General features: G+C 33.6%; 1 protein-coding gene across 2 annotated transcripts in view; it reads right to left on the bottom strand.

The window, feature by feature from the left end:
* CPED1 (cadherin like and PC-esterase domain containing 1) overlaps window positions 1-17882 on the bottom strand; it is a 310570-nt gene that overhangs the window by 162865 nt on the left and 129823 nt on the right. For both annotated transcript variants that reach the window (XM_025380614.1, XM_025380615.1), the window contains exons 8-14: window positions 12408-12550; window positions 10999-11071; window positions 9637-9804; window positions 8435-8539; window positions 6687-6856; window positions 3095-3165; window positions 873-923 (exon numbers count right to left, since the gene is read on the bottom strand). In XM_025380614.1, coding sequence (XP_025236399.1) covers window positions 873-923; window positions 3095-3165; window positions 6687-6856; window positions 8435-8539; window positions 9637-9804; window positions 10999-11071; window positions 12408-12550 — 781 coding nt within the window. The remainder of the gene's footprint in view (window positions 1-872; window positions 924-3094; window positions 3166-6686; window positions 6857-8434; window positions 8540-9636; window positions 9805-10998; window positions 11072-12407; window positions 12551-17882) is intronic.

The raw sequence follows: 17882 nt of genomic DNA, 5'->3' as shown, positions 1-17882 counted from the left end.
TTTTTCTACAATATATTATAGAATATTAAAAAAAACTCAGGGGTTTTTCTTTTTCTTTTCTTTTAGAGACAGGGTCTTGCTATGTCACTCAGGCTGGAGTACACTGATGCAATCATAGCTCACTGTAACCTCGAACTCCTGGGCTGAAGTGATCCCCCTGCTTTGGCCTCCCAAAGCACTGGGCATATAGGTGCATGCCACTGTGCCCGGCCTAAATTCAGGAGCTTTGAACAGAGAATCTGAAGACCCAGCTTTGTGATACAGCTCAGGCATTTAATAACCCTGTGACTTTGGAAAAATCAGTTAGACTCTCTAAGATGATATACTTGTGAGACCATTGTCTAATTGACCAGAATGAAGAAAATTATTTTTAAATTTAAAGTTAATACAAACTTAAAAGTATCTATTTTTCTCCTATTATGTCTTGGGGAAGAAATGAATTAAAAAATTGAAAATTGGCTTAACTGTTATAAAGAAAATTCTACTAAAGTACTAATCATTACAACAACAATCTGGTGAGAAAGAAATCACTGCCAGGTAGTGAGCCCCCTAAAGGTCAGTGTATAAAGCTGATAAGCCAAGCTCTTACATTTGAAAGGCTTCCAAGGCAATGCCCTAGAACCCCTAAAGCCTTTCAAAGTGGGTTTGGAAATCATTGTCCTTAAACAAAAAAAGTAATGTTTTATGTTCTTATGCAAAAGTGGTAGATACTGACTCCCTCAAAAATCTAATAACTCCTAAAATTTACTTTAACAATTAGCAGCCTGAGATACCCAAATATAATAAAATGATGGGTTTTATTTTTTTTTTCCAAAATAAGGCTGTTCCCTAATTGTTGATTATGCTGCTACAACACTTCAATCTCAACTCACCATCACTGCAATGTATTTCTTTATTTTCATTCTTAATTTGTGGAACTGCAGCTAAAAAAAAACAGAAATGTAAATTTAAAATAAAAACCATTAATCAAAATTTAAAATACACATTTAGCTATTAGATAACTTAATAAAACATGTTTTTTATTTAACTTTTATTATACTAGTGAACACTTCTAACTAAAACTGGAAGCTACAATAAAATAAGTTATTTTATCCAAAGCTCAGCAGAATTATTATTTCAAATAGAAAAATATTAAGAGAGAGAACGAATGGCCTAAATGCCATTTATTGCCTGAAGTTGATCAGTCAAGGTGCCATATAGTTTCTATATCCTATGACTATAATTTTCCAAATCATTAGAATTATAGAAGTGCCATCCAGTTGGTTCCACTAATATTTACTCTCTGTTTTTTAATTCAACCAAATATTTATTTTTAAAATGCCTTAATAAATATTTATGAAACAAATGAGTGAATAAAACACTCCAAGTGCTTAAATCATTCATTTATAGAGGAAAAAACTGGTGGGTAAAAGAAAGGCAGTTTCTCTCAGTTCTGCACTGCACCTACTGATTCATTCTATTGAACCAGTGATTCTCAAACTCTAGCCTCAGAATCATCGGAAGGGCTTGTTAAAACACGAAGTGCTGGGTCTCATCACCGGAGATTCTGATTGAGTAGATCTGAATTGCTACGTTTTCCAGGTGATTCTGGGGAGAGGGGGACACACATTGAAAACCACTGTATTGGGCTAAATCCTGTTTCATAATAGAAAAACTTTGAACTAAAAAAAATTATAGACATATGTGTGGGTACTTCTTTTCATTTTTTTCTTTTTAAAATTAGAAGTAACTTTTTCTTGTAACAAAAATTTCAGATGTTCTTTGGAATGAAAAAATGAGAAAATAGAGATAAGCCGAAGAGGAAAAATATAAATCACCACGAATTTTTCCTGAGCTTCACGGTGAGGTAGCCAATTGTTAGGTTTAACAATAGATCATAAACAATTTTCATGTCATAAATATTCTTTCACAACATAAGAATGAATTTACAACATTTTATTTGATGACTCTAGCTTACTTTGTGTGTCCAGTCCACTCTTATTGCAATAGTAATGAACTCCAGTTTTTAAATTTGTTGATAATTTACGTAATTAAATGTTGTATATATTATTTCCTTAAAATGAATATCTAGAAGTAAAATTACTGAGCTATAAAAATAACTTTTAAAACTTTTCTTACATTTTGTTAAATGGCCCCTTAATAGAGGTTGTTCTAATTTATACATCCAACAGCACTATGAGAATATTTATTTCCCTACTTTCTCCCCAACTCTATCTTTTTTAAAGTTTTCTTTTAATTGACACATAATTCTGGGGTACGATGTGAAATATTTTGATACATGTATACATTGTGTAATGATTAAATGTGGCTAATTAGCATACCCATCACTTCAAACATTTATCATTTCTTTGTGGTGAGATTATTCAAAATCCTTTCTTCCAGCTATTTAAAAATATACATTGGTTAATGATAGTCATTCCACTGTTTAATAGAACAACAGAATTTTTTCTTCTATCTAACTATAACCAATCTCTGGCCGCCTCCTTCCCTCCCTACCTCCCCAGCCTCTAGTAACTACTATTCTACTCTCTATGACAGCATAAAACTGGTAACCCCTCTCTACTTCTGTGAGATCAACTTTTTTCAGTCCCACATGAGTGAGATTACTGGGTTTTTATCTTTTTGTGTCTGGCTTATTTCACTTAACATTCTCCAGGACTATCTATGTCACAGATCACAAATAACAGGATTTCTTTCTCTTTCGAGGCTGAATAGTATTCCATTATGTATATATACCCCCATTTTCTTTATCCATTTGTTCACTGATGAACACTTAGTTTGATTCTATATCTTGGCTATTGTGTGTGTAGTGCTGTAGTTAACACTGGAGTACAAATATCTCTTCAACATACTGAGTTCATTTCCTTTGGATAGATATCCAGTAGTGGGATTGCTGGATTCCCTCTCTATTATTTTAAGAAAATTCTTTCCAAATTTAAGGAAAAATAGTATTTCCTCATTTAATTTTCATTTTTGATTGCTAATGAAGCTAAATATTTTGCATTTTTTGACAGGAAATACTAAATAAGTATTTAGTTATGTTGAAATAAGTGGGAATATACATTTATATCTATATATATATAGATAGATTTACCTTTTTTATTTTCTATTGCATCAAATCGTACTTGTGGTTTTTCAATGTTCTTATCCTCTGTGAAAGAATCCCTGCAAATGCAATGCCAAACAACTCTGGATTAATGAAATGAACAAAACTCATGGAAATTACATCTAACGCTATCTCTTCTTCCGTGTGGGCACAGTTACTTTGATGAACACAAAAAACACTTTCTGCATTTCAATCCTCAAAACTGGCAATCTACCCTTAAAGGAAGTAGGTGGAAATCTCATCATCCCTAATCAGCAGAAGCACATTTGAATAAAACCAGGGTAAAAAGTCACTCTCAGTCCAAATCTGAGGAATCTCAGATAGCTTGGGTCCAATAGAAGTGATTCAAGAATACACATTCTTCTTAGAAATCTGTTTGGCTATAGTTATACTGTTTTGGAGCAAAATGTCTTGGAAGCACCGAGGCACAGCCTGAGAAGAACATACATTTAATTGAAGAAATATAAGTGTACCATGCAGAAAACGACCTATGTGTTGCCAAGTCTTCTACCCTTAAACTCTAATTAACAGTAGCGAATAGTAAGGGTTAGTTATATTCTGGTGTGTTCACCTAACTTTCTCTGTTGTATAACTAAATACTTGGCCAGATTGCCCTTTAAATCCTCAGATTTGGGACGAAAATAATTTAAATTGCAGACAGAAAAATTGCTGGTCCTGATGATAAAGAACAGCAGGCAGGATCATCTGCAGGCCCCTGACAAGACTTTCCTGTGCTGGTGCAAATCTCCATTTCCACCCCAGCACAATGGAGATAACAGTGTTTACCTTACCTCACAGGGATGCTATGAAAGTTAAATACAATTTTCTTTGTTAAATAACATTTTAGAAATATGTGTTGTCCCAGATATTGTGCTGGGTACTGTAATGGAGAAGAGATAAATAAGACATATTCAGCTCCAACTATAAACATCAGCTAAGAAATTTAAAAGCATCAAGGAATTAAAATTATTGCTAATGCTGGAAACCATGATAATTTTTTACATGATAATTTTATTTTAAAAACTGTTTATTCCAGGTGACTCTTACAAAAGACAGGACCCTGAAATGCACAGAAACTGAAGTTTGGAAAGGTTACTATCTTAATGGAATGAGACACTCTGTATGTAAAGGCATCCTGCAGTGATTTTCTGCATAATTTTGTGAATACATTGTTTCAAATCCATGTGGATTTTCATTGAAAGCATTTTCTTAGAGTGATGTACAATGCAACTGTATTTCTAGTAAGGTAAAATTAGCACATGGTGCATAACATTGATTTTAAGATTTTCACTCTTTTCAGATTTACACTAATTCTGTTGAGATCTCTGGATTTTGAGCCTCAGGACAAATACATAACTATTACCTAGTATTGTCATGCTTTCCTGACTTTCTCACCTCATTGCTACAAGAGAATGATCTTTCCTGAAAATGAAAGATGAAGTCATTGAACATAGGTAGTGTACATCCGTAAAGTTGATATTTTCTATAGAAAAAAACTGTGGTAACCATTGGGAAGATAAGGACAATGATGACCTCCCTGTCTGCATGATGTACTCGACCATGAATGAGTCCTGGACCAAAGCACTGGACCACAGATGAAAAGGCCAGGGTCCTAGTTCCAACTCTATTTCTATTAGCTTCATAACCTGAGCAAACGACCCATCTTCTTAGCACTTCATTTTCTCATCTGGAACATGTATATAACATGCACCCTCATTGCAATATGGCATGAATGATAATTAAATATATACACACTTACCGGTAACCTTGAAGATAATTAGATTTGGGCATTTTCTTCTTGAATGCAAGTAAAATTAGCAATATACTAATTGCTTGTTGACAAACATAATAAGGTTTACTTGTCTCACTATTAACTTAAATATTTCAAACTTGTCTTGCTTTTCCCATTAAAAAAGAAAAACATTACCCACACTATAGAAGCTAAAATGATCATTGAATAGAAACATGGAAAGGAAAGTATACTGATATTTACTACCTACCTGTGCTACAGCGTATCAGATGCTATGAAGCAAATGAAAGTTATTTTATGTAATCATACTGAAATACACATAGTTCATAGTATAATGTATATTTTGCAGATAAGAAAACTGAAAAATATAGAGGGGTCCAAATCTTGTCTTCATAAACTCTAAAGTTGGGATTTTTGAATATAGTCTCTATGATTCAAAAAAGTCCTCACCTTTTCCAACTATACTCAACACTGACCATTAGCAAATTTTCTTATTGAAAGAGACTTCAATCTTCTAAATTTAAGATCAGAACACTGCTTAATCTTATAACCTATGTGGAGTTTGAGAAAATTTTGCTTGGGAACAAACTTTCCAAAGTTTGAGTATCTTGAGGGAGCTTCCTCAAAGTTAAAAACAATACTTTTAAATAGCTTCCTTTGGAAATCGAGTCTGTTTTTCACCCATCTATAATAAATGAGACAGTCTTAGATTATTTGAGTGAGTGTAAAGTACAAAGTGTCTCTGAAGTATGTTATTTAAAACCTAATATGCAAACACATAAACAAAACCTTCTGCTAGGTCTACTACTTCCAGGTATTGAGGAAATAAAACCAGCTTCTTAAAGCTGTGGCAACTAAAGTGAATTCCGATCCTGGGACATGTCCTAAGAATTCTTCAAATATACGATCATTCAAATTTTTGAATTGTAAAAATAAAGTTTTTATAGAACTGTTTTCACTATATCCTGAGCAGAAAGAAGTGAAGTGTAAGTCAATAGAACCAAAGCCATGGCCCAGGGTGACTGCAAAAGACTTAAATGATTATGGCAGGGCCATTTAGTCTTTCATCTCTCTAGGAGGTTTAGGTTTACTTCTGTTTTGCTGCCAGTAGAAAAGCCAAATACTCCCGTAATACCATCCATATAAAAGAGAAGCAGAAAAAACCTTAGGTGTTGCCCCTTTTCCCTAACTAGTGGAGGTAAAATTTTATCTGTCTCAGTTCTCTCTTACTCCCTAATTACTACTTCTCACTAGAATGGAAGTGAAGTTGGGAAATTTTATCTTACCCAAATATTTTCCTCTAAGATTCTATCTTCTAAAAAAGGAAAAACTCCAAAGTTCTACCTTCGAAAACCAAAATATGAATTGTGACAAAGACAGAACATATGTATATACATTCAATGGGTTTTGCTCAGAAAAAAGTCACACCTCAAAAACTCTCTAAATACATAATCTTACTGTCTCAAGCTGCCACTCTGACCGATGGTTCATAAAACAAATCTCACCTAATTATTTCTGTCTGATACCCTCACAATTCAAGAATATATATCACAGAAGGAAACCAGATTGAAACTTTCAATTCTAAACATTATAGTGGAGTCAAGTCTTGTTGGTTTAAAAAACTGTTGGATACATTTTTATTAAAGTGTTTGAAGACCACTAGAATCATTATGGTTTCAATGTCTGAAGACATTTGTTTTCTAGAGCATGGAAATTTGGACACACTTTTTTGTTGTCGCTGCCTGCTTTAACATAAGCAAAGCCTTTTGAAATCAATCTGTAGACTAGAGATTTTTTGGATTGTACAATTCAAATTTGTGGTTATCTTACCATTCCAGTGGATGTGGCTGTGTCTTTTTATTCATGAACTGAAATTGTTCAAATACATTTAAGAGAGACCAGTATTGGGTCGCGACTGAGCCAGGATTTCCCACAGGATTTGCCATACTATAAAATTCACGCATCAGTGACTGAATCCCAGGAGTAGTGGATGGGAAGAGCTGAGAACACAAAACATCAGCATAAGTTATGGAAAACAAATTATAATGTAGTATTACTATGAACAGCTTTATACTTAGTCATTTATCTAAAAAATCAGATATTTGCTAAAAATCCATTGGTCAGTACTATAAATTAGATTTCTGTGAAGTTGTTGATGTAAATGCCACTTTTTATAAGAAATTAATTTTGTTGATGAGCGTATTTCCAAATGGGATTTTTTTTTCTTTTCATTGAATATAAATGGATTTCTCTTTCCTGTTACAGATACCTGAAGACACCTGAATAACAGAGTTAGGGAGCAGGAAGAATGAGACAGCTTCTTGGGTTACAAATGAATTATGTCAGAGTGAGAAATATTAATCTCCCCCTCTTTCCCCTGCAAAGAAAAATCTGTGGTTATCTCCTTTCTACTGTGAGAATCAGGAAATTGGAATTTTCTCTTTCTCTTGCAAAGTAATTATTTAGTTCTTCCTCAAGTTATGGTGAGAAATGTTCTCCATATTATCAGTATCCAAAGTTAACAAATTCTTGAAGAGTGAAGACAGGTCCCTTTTATTATCTTTTTATAGTATTAAGTCAAACTGTTGTGAAAGTAATACTTACAAGTTTCAAATAGTTAAAATGATATTGTGTCAACTCAATTATCTTTGGGGAAATTAGCTTACTTTGAATCCTCCAAAATTTGGGACTAAATTAGAAAAAGGAGCATCAAACACTCATTAATTAATTTAGTAAGTTGATTAAACTCATACAAGTAGTGTATGTATGTATATACATATATATACACACACATATAGTTTTTACAAGTAAGATAAATACTTGAGTGAAACATCAGGGTAATTATTAATGACTAAGAATGCTATTTCAAAAAGATATTTCATATGAACAAATCTTAGGTGGAAAAATACAAATTCATTTTAGTCTATATAAGTATCAGAACTGGAAAGAAAACAAGTATTGAATATGCATTTCATGTGCAATAAATTATCCTTTGATATTGACCAAGGAATTAACAAAATACATAGAAGATAAAATGAATGCCTTTTTAAAAATATATAAACCAGCTAAAGTTATAATTATTTACATTTTCTTTCTTTGAAGTTCGATATAGAGTTATAAGAAATTAGGTTTAGGTAGTTTTCTAAAATATTATTTTCAACTCTATATGATTTTACAAAAACAAATGGTACAATAAGCAGAAATAATAAACAGAAATAACAAGGATATAATAAGCAGAAATAACTTTTGGTTGCATGTAAATGTTCTGAAGCTAAAAGTAAAACTTCTTCAGAAAAATGTTGACATTTTCCCCTTGAGAACCGTCAAATTCTGGCAGTTGCTAATCCCATATTATTTTACCTTTAATAAGTCACATATTGTTTGCAAACTCTTAAAGTAATGCATATAAATCTTGCTAATTTTGCTACTTAGATCTCTGAAAAGAGCAAAGTAGCTTATAAAGATTTCTATTTCTTAGAGAAATACTTCATCTAGTTTGATGTCAAAATCAGGTAGCTTACAGTGATTTACTCTAATCTCAGTCACCAAGAAAGAATCAAATGTCACTTTTGCTTTACCAGTTGGAATTGTCCCAGACTTCCAAGTTCCTTTATGAAAGTCATAATTGAGTTAATTTCTTCTAAGGATAGACACTGATTTAGTTCCTTTTGATAGTTTTCACCCTGTATTGGTAGGGGGAAAAAACTTAAGCAATTGCTAAAAAGTCAAACCATGTTCAACCCAATTACCTCCCATTTCATAAACCAATCAAATTTTGAGTTATATGAACAACTGAGCTAATTAATGTTAAATAATACATAGCAACTTCAACTTGTCACAGTGGTGTCTGAATATAAGAAAGCTTCATATTTGACAGGGAGGACCTGGATAAAATAGCTCAATGATGCTTTGGTAGTGAGACTGGGGAGATGCTAACGTGTTACAAAAATCAATCAATCTTATTTTGAAGTTCTATGCCCTATTCATTGGCATTTGCCCAAACATGACAATAGGTGTGAATGCTTAAAAAAATCAGTATAACTCATATCCTCTGACATCAATCTGGAGCACTCACTGCTATTCTAAACTACCACCAAAGAGTTCTAACATTTCTTTTATTCTATAATACATGCAATGAACCTGCACACGTACTCTCTGAACTTAAAAGATGAAAGAAAAAATTAAAAACTAAAAAAGTATTCTAGAGTATACAATATATATTATTTATAATATCCAAAAATATTTCGTAATCCCAGCACTTTGGGAGGCCGAGCCAGGCGGATCACGAGGTCAGGAGTTCAAGATCAGCCTGGCCAATATGGTGAAACTCTGTTTCTACTAAAACTACAAAAATTAACCAGGTGTGGTGGCGTATGCCTGTAGTCCCAGCGACTTGGGAGGCTGAGGCAAGAGAATCGCTTGAACCCGGGAGGCAGAGGTTGCAGTGAGCCGAGATCATGCCACTGCACTCCAGCCTGGGTGGCACAGTGAGACTCTGTCAAAAAAAAAAAAGAAAAAAGAAAAGAAAAAGAAAAAATAAGAAATTATGAACACTTTACTTAATTTTCAACCTATAATTTTATGATAATCAGTCACTTGACTAGTTAGCTGACATAAAAGTAATCTCAGTCCAGAGGTCAGAAAAAATTAAAGTGTGATATAATAGATACCAATTAATTTCAAGTGAATGATCAAGTTGCTGAATTGCACAATAAAGAGAAAGACACCTTCTAAGGAATGACTTGAAAAAATATTTATCAGTATGCAAATATGTACTTACCTTCAATACATCTGATCTATAAAGTCTCTGAAATATCTCAGAAAATATGGAAAGCGATGATTCATTAGGGAAGAGAAAATTGAAAGTATCATTTAAAAGGAATTCTTCTGTATTTTGGTCCTCAAAGTCCATATTATCATTATCTTGAAAATGTAAATGCTCGTGTACCTTTGAAAGAACAAAAGCACAGCAAATATTTTTCATCAATTTACTTTTAAGGCAATGGAATGATTTCTAAGACATGATTTACTTCCTGTTGGATTATAGATCAGAACTGACATCTAGTGGTCTTTTTGGAGGTCAACAGTTTTATAAATGTGAATGTTTGTTTTTTTAAAGATACAATTTAAAGACACAATTAATTAATGTACAGCATAAGAAAACTAATATATTATAAAGTCACATTAGTTTATCTTGATACCCTTTATAGCTGGAGAATATGCTTTCATGGAAGATAATACATAACATTTTTTTCTGAACAATTTTAAAAAGCATAATACAAACTATTAGGTATGCATGCAAAATAAGGAAATAATGACTATTTAAAAGTGTCAATTAATAAAGTTTTAAATTTTTATGGAGAAATCTTGGAGCTAGTTAACCAAACGTCTGAGCCATCTATAATGTAATTGGTTTACCTGTATAATAGTTTGAGACACATAAATGTTATACAAAGCTGATTTCTAGTTACATATAATTTTATTTTCCCCTTCTTCCTTTTTTCCCACCTCATATTCCAAGGTACAACTTTCTTAGACTAATTTAATAAATTATTTTTTATCTTTTTGCTTCTAAGGGCTATGTTAGAGGAAAAAAAATATGTTGGGGGAGATGATCTGAATGACTGTATTTAATTTGAGAGAAAGGAAAAGAATCAAAATAGATAAAAACACTTCACTCTACACATATCTATACCAGAAAAAGAATTTCAAAAATTCCCATGATTTTTTAAATTAAATATAAACCAATTTTAAACTAAATATCTATATGTAATAAAGGTTATCTTTTCATAACCTCATGTAAATACACCAGATAATCTGTTACTTTCTATTATCTACACATCTTCTTTTTTCCATTAATGCATGCTTGACTTCATACCACATTTATTTCACAAATAGTACTTGAACTACAGAAAACTTCATGTTTATTTTACAGAGACACATAGACAGGATTGGACTCATAGATTCTCCACATACTAGTTAATTCTCTGAACCACAGTGAATATAAGCCTACAGTACTTTTGCAAATTGCTATTTTTTGAATGGTTACTATGAATGAAAACAACAACAACAACATACACACACTGATCTTTCACCACAAGGTAGAAGCTCACATCACTCATGAGGCCTTTGGCATACTGACCTGGAGCACTACAGGGTGCATGAAACTGCCATAACCAATATCAAAAGTTAGAAGTTGAAAGCAGAATCTGCATCTAAAATGAAAACACAAGGTACCATAAAAGTAAAGACACATGCACACGTGTGTTTATTATAGCACTATTTATAATAGCAAAAACTTGGAACCAACCCAAATGCCCATCAATGACAGACTGGATAAAGAAAACGTGGCACATACACACCATGGAATACTATGCAGCCATAAAAAGGACTGAGTTCAAGTCCTTTGCAGGGACATGCATGAAGTTGGAAACCATCATTCTCAGCAAACTAACCCAGGAACAGAAAACCAAACACCGCATGTTCTCACTCATAAGTGGGAATTGAACAATGAGAACACATGGACATAGGGAGGGGAACATCACACACTGGGGCCTGTTGGGGGGAGGGGGGCAAGGGGAGGGAGAGCATTAGGACAAATACCTAATATATGCAGGGCTTGAAACCTAGATGATGGATTGATGGGTGCAGCAAACCACCATGCCATATGTATACCTATGTGACAAACCTGCACGTTCTGCACATGTATCCCAGAACTTAAAGTAAAATAACAAAAACAACCATATCCTCTTGCTACATTTACTCTCATTTGGTGTCACATTAATATTTACTATAGTTAAATTTCAATGTCTACTAATTAAAAAGAGCAGTGGCTTGGATAATGTAAAATTACATGTGATGAATTTTTGGATTTGGCTTCTATTTTATTTCTTACAGAAAATAAAAATACACCTAAATCTTCATGACACATTAAACTAAGCAATAAAATTAATCCATGGAAACCTAAATATGAAGAAGAAAACCCTCCTACTCCTACATGCTAGGCACTTATTCATGTATAAATTATGATAAGGTTTAAATTGATGTGCTTCCCCCACTTTTTGACATACTAGATTTAACATTTCGTTAGAAGAAAGGCAGTAAGTTATATTCAAGTAACAGATATGGGAATAGGAGTTATTGAATTTTGTTAATGAAGTTCTTCATTTTCCGCTCTGCATTATGAAATCAGTGGGATATTTGAGAATGAAATTTATTACATATAAGTAAGATTATACCTAGTCAACGCCAGGTATCTATGATAGAAATAGTTGCGCTTGAAAAGGGGGCTGCAATTAAAAGCTTAACTTTTAAAATGTGTACTTTACTTCTTGTTACTACTATTTAGATACTACTGAGTCTGTTACATGTTCTAAAGTTTGAGGATCTATAAATATGGCCACATATGTTTAGAAGATCATATTTGTGTATTAACATAAAATTTTCCAAGTACCACCTACTTATGATAATTAAGATATATTTCCACCAACAATTTTTAAAAGATAGGTTTCTTTCTTTCTTTTCTTTTTTAAAATTAAAATTTGTTTTTACCTATGGAAGGTCTTTGGTCCCAAAGTAGATGTTTCACTGAATACTTCAGCCGCTAGCAGGAGTTTGCCAATTGCTTCCTTCATAATATCAAAAGCCTGATGAGGTGAACTGGCTCTCAGGAATGTCTCAAAAAATGTTTGCAGCTGTGAACAAAGTAAAGGATTCACGTGTTAAAACAACAGCCTCAGTTTGTCTATCATTTTCAAGGTGACCAATTTGAAGGATTGTTCTAGGTTACCTCTACTTGTCACGCCCCAAAAAAAACCCTTAATCAGTAAGTTTGGTAATCTAAGATACAAGTATATTGAAAGAGAAAGGTTTAAATATATTATAATTTAAATTTCTTTAGAAGTGCTTACTCCATTTTATTTTCCTCATTTCACAGCATCTAATCATGGAAAATGCAAGTCTTGTCATCAGAGCTCTGAAGTTTCATTTGTAGCTCTACTCACTAGGTGAGCTGGGCTTGCCACTCACTCCTCCGAATCTTTGTGTCCTTCTCTTTAAATTGGGACTAATATCTACCAACCAGAGAGATGTGAAGCCAAATTAGAAGAAAATGTATTCGAAAGTCATGTTAAAGTATGAAATTCAAATGTTAGTTTTGTATTATTATCAATTTTGGGGGTATATTAGAACAAAAATAAATGTATCAAAGTTGCTTTTTCCTCATGCCATTATTCTGTGCAAGATCTAGCCAACCAGATAAGATTCTGAGAGAATCCCAGTGTCCTGTTAATGTTTTAATTCTTAATTATTTCATGTGGATAGAGAGTATACGGAGGTATTACAAAAAAGGGGGAATGAAGCTCAATTTGTGTCATCTTAAAAACACAATTGTTAGTATCACAAACAGCTGTTTTTATTTGCTTAAATATTAAAATGATTAAAACAAAACTACCTCTTGATGATGCTTCATATCAAAGTTCAAGTGGATATTTTTTAAAAATATGAAACAAGTCTCATATTGATTCATAAACTTTCTCTGGATAAACATACTCTTTTAAAGATGAAGAACAAAAAATATTTTTTGAAAAAACATGCAGCAGGTATTCTATTAATGTTTTTGGAAAAACAGACTAAATCTATCCAGACTACACAGGATTGCAAAGTGAAAAACTTTTGTTGCTATGATAAAGAAGGACAAATATTGGCCTGGATTGCCTGTGGAAAATGGCAAATGTGTCTTCTCAATGCACAAGCAAAATTCCCCCAAGATAAACAAATACTGGCTTCATAAACTTTTCCAGCTGAAAACAGAAACCTAATAAGATTACACATAGAGACCCTAAGAATGTGTCATTAGTATTTGGCAATTGGGATGTTTTTCCATTTTACTAAGGAAAATAAATGTAATAATTGTATGATTAAAAGAAAACAAATTATTGCTAACACTAAAAATGTTAACACCCTTGAATCAAAGCAGAGTAACATTATGTTTTTCCAAGTAAAAGTAACTCATCATATTTCACTCATTTCACCACATTATGTAGAAAGGTTTATTTGTGACATTGTTGCATTTTCCTAGTTTAATGTTACCTGAATATCATAGAGGTTAAGGTTAATAATAGATGAAAGTTGGAAATGTCTATGTAGCATATGAGATAAATAAGATTAATTTTAAGATTATATCTCCATGAGGAAGAATAATTAGCAAATTAATGTCTTAGGGTTGCACTTATTTCTCTAAAATGAAAATGATTATTTCTTAATTTCTTAATGTAACAATGAGCATTTAAATATGGGATGCCATTCAATTCAACTTTTAGAGAGAACTGCAGCCTTTAGAAAGCCCTGTGTTCTGTGCTTTGGGGGACAAGTTGCATAGTACATAGGTATTACCTCTATAGACATTAGAGGTAAAAAGGTCCAGGTTCAACTTTGGTTTTGTGCCAAAGTTGTGAGACTTTGTGGGATCAATAACAGTGCTTACTTTATAGTGGTATCGCTGAGATTAAATGAGAGAATGTACATAAGGAATTCCACCACCCAGCACATCTGTATTCAGTACATGTCAGTGCCTTTTATTTTTTATTAATTAAAACAAGACAACTGGGCATGGTGGCTCACGCCTATAATCCCAGCACTTTGGGAGGCCGAGGTGGGCAGATCACCTGAGGTCAGGAGTTCAAGACCAGCCTGGCCAACATGCTGAAACCCTATCTCTACCAAAAATACAAAAATTAACCAGGAATGGTGGCACACACCTGTAATCCCAGCTACTCGGGAGGCTGAGGCAGGAGAATCACTTGAACCCAGGAGGCAGAGGCTGTAGTGAGCCAAGACCACACCAATGCACTGCAGCCTGGGTGACAGAGCAAGACTCCATCTCAAAAAAAAAAAAAAAAAAAAAAATCCAGATGAGCGAGATTCCTTATTTCACATTCATTCAGTATAGTGGCAAGCAAACTACATATGCCAGAAATGAAAGTAGAATCATGTGAATGCTTAATATGAATTTTTAAAAAATCATAAACTTTCAAAGTCTCCCAAAGAAAGCACAACTTGTATCGGTTGTTGTAACTCACTCACTTAGACTAAGTGAACCACTTTTTTGAGTGTCCGGTTACATTGCAATTTGTTACTCTAATTGTATTTCCTTGGTCAAATTACATGAGTTCTGTGAGTCTCAGTGCAGAATGACAGATCTATGCTCAATGATCTCATGAGACAATGTCAAATCTGAAATTATTTGATGTTAATTCCATTCAAATGCCACCGGAACCTGAACAATTTCACTCAGGCACTTTGTTAACTCACAAACACCTGAAGGAGCACCTTCACCTTCGCTGCTAATTTAAAACAGTCAAGCCATGAACTTAAATATTAAGAAGACTTCTTCCTCTCCATATCAACACTTCCAATCAATGCTTTTGAATTAAATAAATGTGAGAATGTAAGTTCGCAAGGAAATTGGTACATTGGCAATAAAATAAATATGAATAAAAGAACATCTTGTAACTTTTAACATGACATGAAACTATTTTATAAACTATAAATTTTCTTCCTTCAGTGTAACTTTTAGTGCAAAATAAATTATATAGAAAATGACGTTGTAAGATCACAGTCGTAAAACCAGTCAGCTAACACACCATCATTTGTTTGTACCTGTGTAAAATTCAGGCAATAACTAGTAAGGTATTTACATTTTTACAACATTGATCCATTCAAGAAACTTATTCAGATACAAGTGGGTGGACTAAAATTTTCAATTAATTAAAAATGGAAGGATAAGAGCAACAGAATGCACTTAAAAGCATATAGAAAAACTTCGATCATGTCTGATATCTTTTTCCAAGGTGTCCTTGGTGTCCACTTCATTCCACCACATACTTTACAACTCCTCCCATGTTATGCTCTGGGTTCTGCCTCATTATTTCTCTCCATCCTCCCATAAGACCTTGCTTGGCTGAATTGATCTCAGTGTCAACACATGTCATTTGTTCCGTGTTAAACTTGCCGACCTTCTTGTCTGCTCTTTCTGCTAGACTGTGAGGGGTTTTTTTTGTTTTTTTGTTTTGTTTTTTTTTTTTGGAGGGGGGTGTTCAGGAACTGTCCCATTTTATCTTCTGGATTCCAGTGCTTAATGCTAAGTAGGTATTCAGTAAATACTGTTGAATAAACAAACCTATGATGTTACAGAAACCACAGATACCTTGATAAGAGAAACACCTTACTGTAGTTTCTGGGTAACATCACTTTCCTCAGGACAGCATGCTTATCTCTTGCTCACATCTCGTGAGAGAAGGAGAATATAAATTTTTCTGGTGTCTTGTAATAAAACCTTTGAAGAACAGAAGCTTATAGCTGTTTGAGAGAATTTTGGAGATGAGAAAATTTAATCTATGAGTTAGAATGGAGGATGAAAGATTTACCAGTATTAGGGTTTTTCAAAATAATGTTCTTGAATGAGAAACCATAGCAGAATGTCATGTTTAACAGCATTATACCTTACTAAAGTACACCAGGGCTTCTCTCAATGTTACTATGTATGAAAGAACTTTTCATCTTCTCAGATTAAATAATATTGGTACTAAAGTCAGATGAAGGAATATTGGTACTTAAGGTCATTTTGCACCAACATCATATTAAAAAGATGCTCAATATCACTGCTCACTAGGGAAATGCAAATTAGAACCACAGTGAGATATTGCCTCACACCCATTAGGATGGTGACTAACAAAAACAAAACAGAAAATTATCATTGGTGAGGATATTAAGAGACTGGAATCCCTGTGCTTTGATGGTGGAAAAGTAACATGGTGCAGCCACTTGAATAGCAATTTGGTGGTTCCTCAAGAAATTACAAATAGAACTACCATACAATCCAGCAATTCCACTTCTGGGTATACAGTCAGCATAATTGAAAGCAGGGTCTCAAAGACATATTTACACACCCGTGTTCATAGCTCATTCTTACCAGTATTCAAGCTTGCTGTTGATATTTTGCATCCTAAAAAATTCAAGGATAATAAGGTGTTCAAGAATAAAACCGAGACTAAAAGTAGGTGGCATGAAAATAGAAAATATTTCCACTATTGTTGGAACTGAGAAATAGAGTAATGAAGGGGTTATTTTTTGTTTCATTTTCTTTTGCAAAATTTCTACCTTGAAATAATTGCTTTTAGGGGCTTTGGTGTTATGCAATTAGCAAGTGGATAAACATGATAATTGGAGAAAATGCAGCTGTGAAGACTGCAAAGTTATTTTTTAAAGTTTGAATTGTAGTCATATACCTGTAACGTGCAATGTATCATAATTCTTTCTAAGTGTACACTTTAGTAGCTTTAAGTATTTTTACACTATCGTGCAACCAATCTCTAGAACTTTTTGCACACCTGAAATTATATACCCAAAAACATGTCCCCATTTTCCCCTCCTCCCAGCCCCCAGCAACCACATTCTACTTTCTGTTTTTATGCATTTGACTACTCTAGATACCTCATATAAGTGGAATAATCCAGTGTCTTCATGACTGGGTTATTTCACTTAGCAAGTATTGTCAAGGGTCATTCATGTTGTAGCATGTATCACAATTTCCTTCCTTTTTAAGGCTGGATAATATTTGTTATAGGCATATACTACATTTTGTTTATCCCTTCATCTACTGATGCACCTTTGGGTTGCCTTCAAATGTCAATAATGCCTGGCCAGAACTCTTAAAATGAATCTGAAGTAACCCAAATACCTCAGAATTTCATACTAATATTTTTATATATGAAAGTCCTTGGGACCAGACATGGTGGCTCACTCCTGTAATCCCAGCACTTTGGGAGGCCAAGGTGGGCAGATCACGAGGTCAGGAGTTCAAGACTAGCCCAACGAACATGGTGAAACCCCGTCTCTACTAAGGCAGGAGAATCACTTGAACCCAGGAGGCGGAGGTTGCAGTGAGTCAAGATTGTGCCACTGCACTCCAGCATGGGTGACAGGGAGATTCCAACCCAAAAAAAAGAAAAAAAGGAAAAAATATAT

Source organism: Theropithecus gelada, chromosome 3, assembly GCF_003255815.1.
Source record: "Theropithecus gelada isolate Dixy chromosome 3, Tgel_1.0, whole genome shotgun sequence".
Classification (NCBI taxonomy): Eukaryota; Metazoa; Chordata; class Mammalia; order Primates; family Cercopithecidae; genus Theropithecus; species Theropithecus gelada.
The sequence above is the reverse complement of the archived record's forward strand: the minus strand, read 5'-3'. Positions and strand labels throughout refer to the sequence as shown.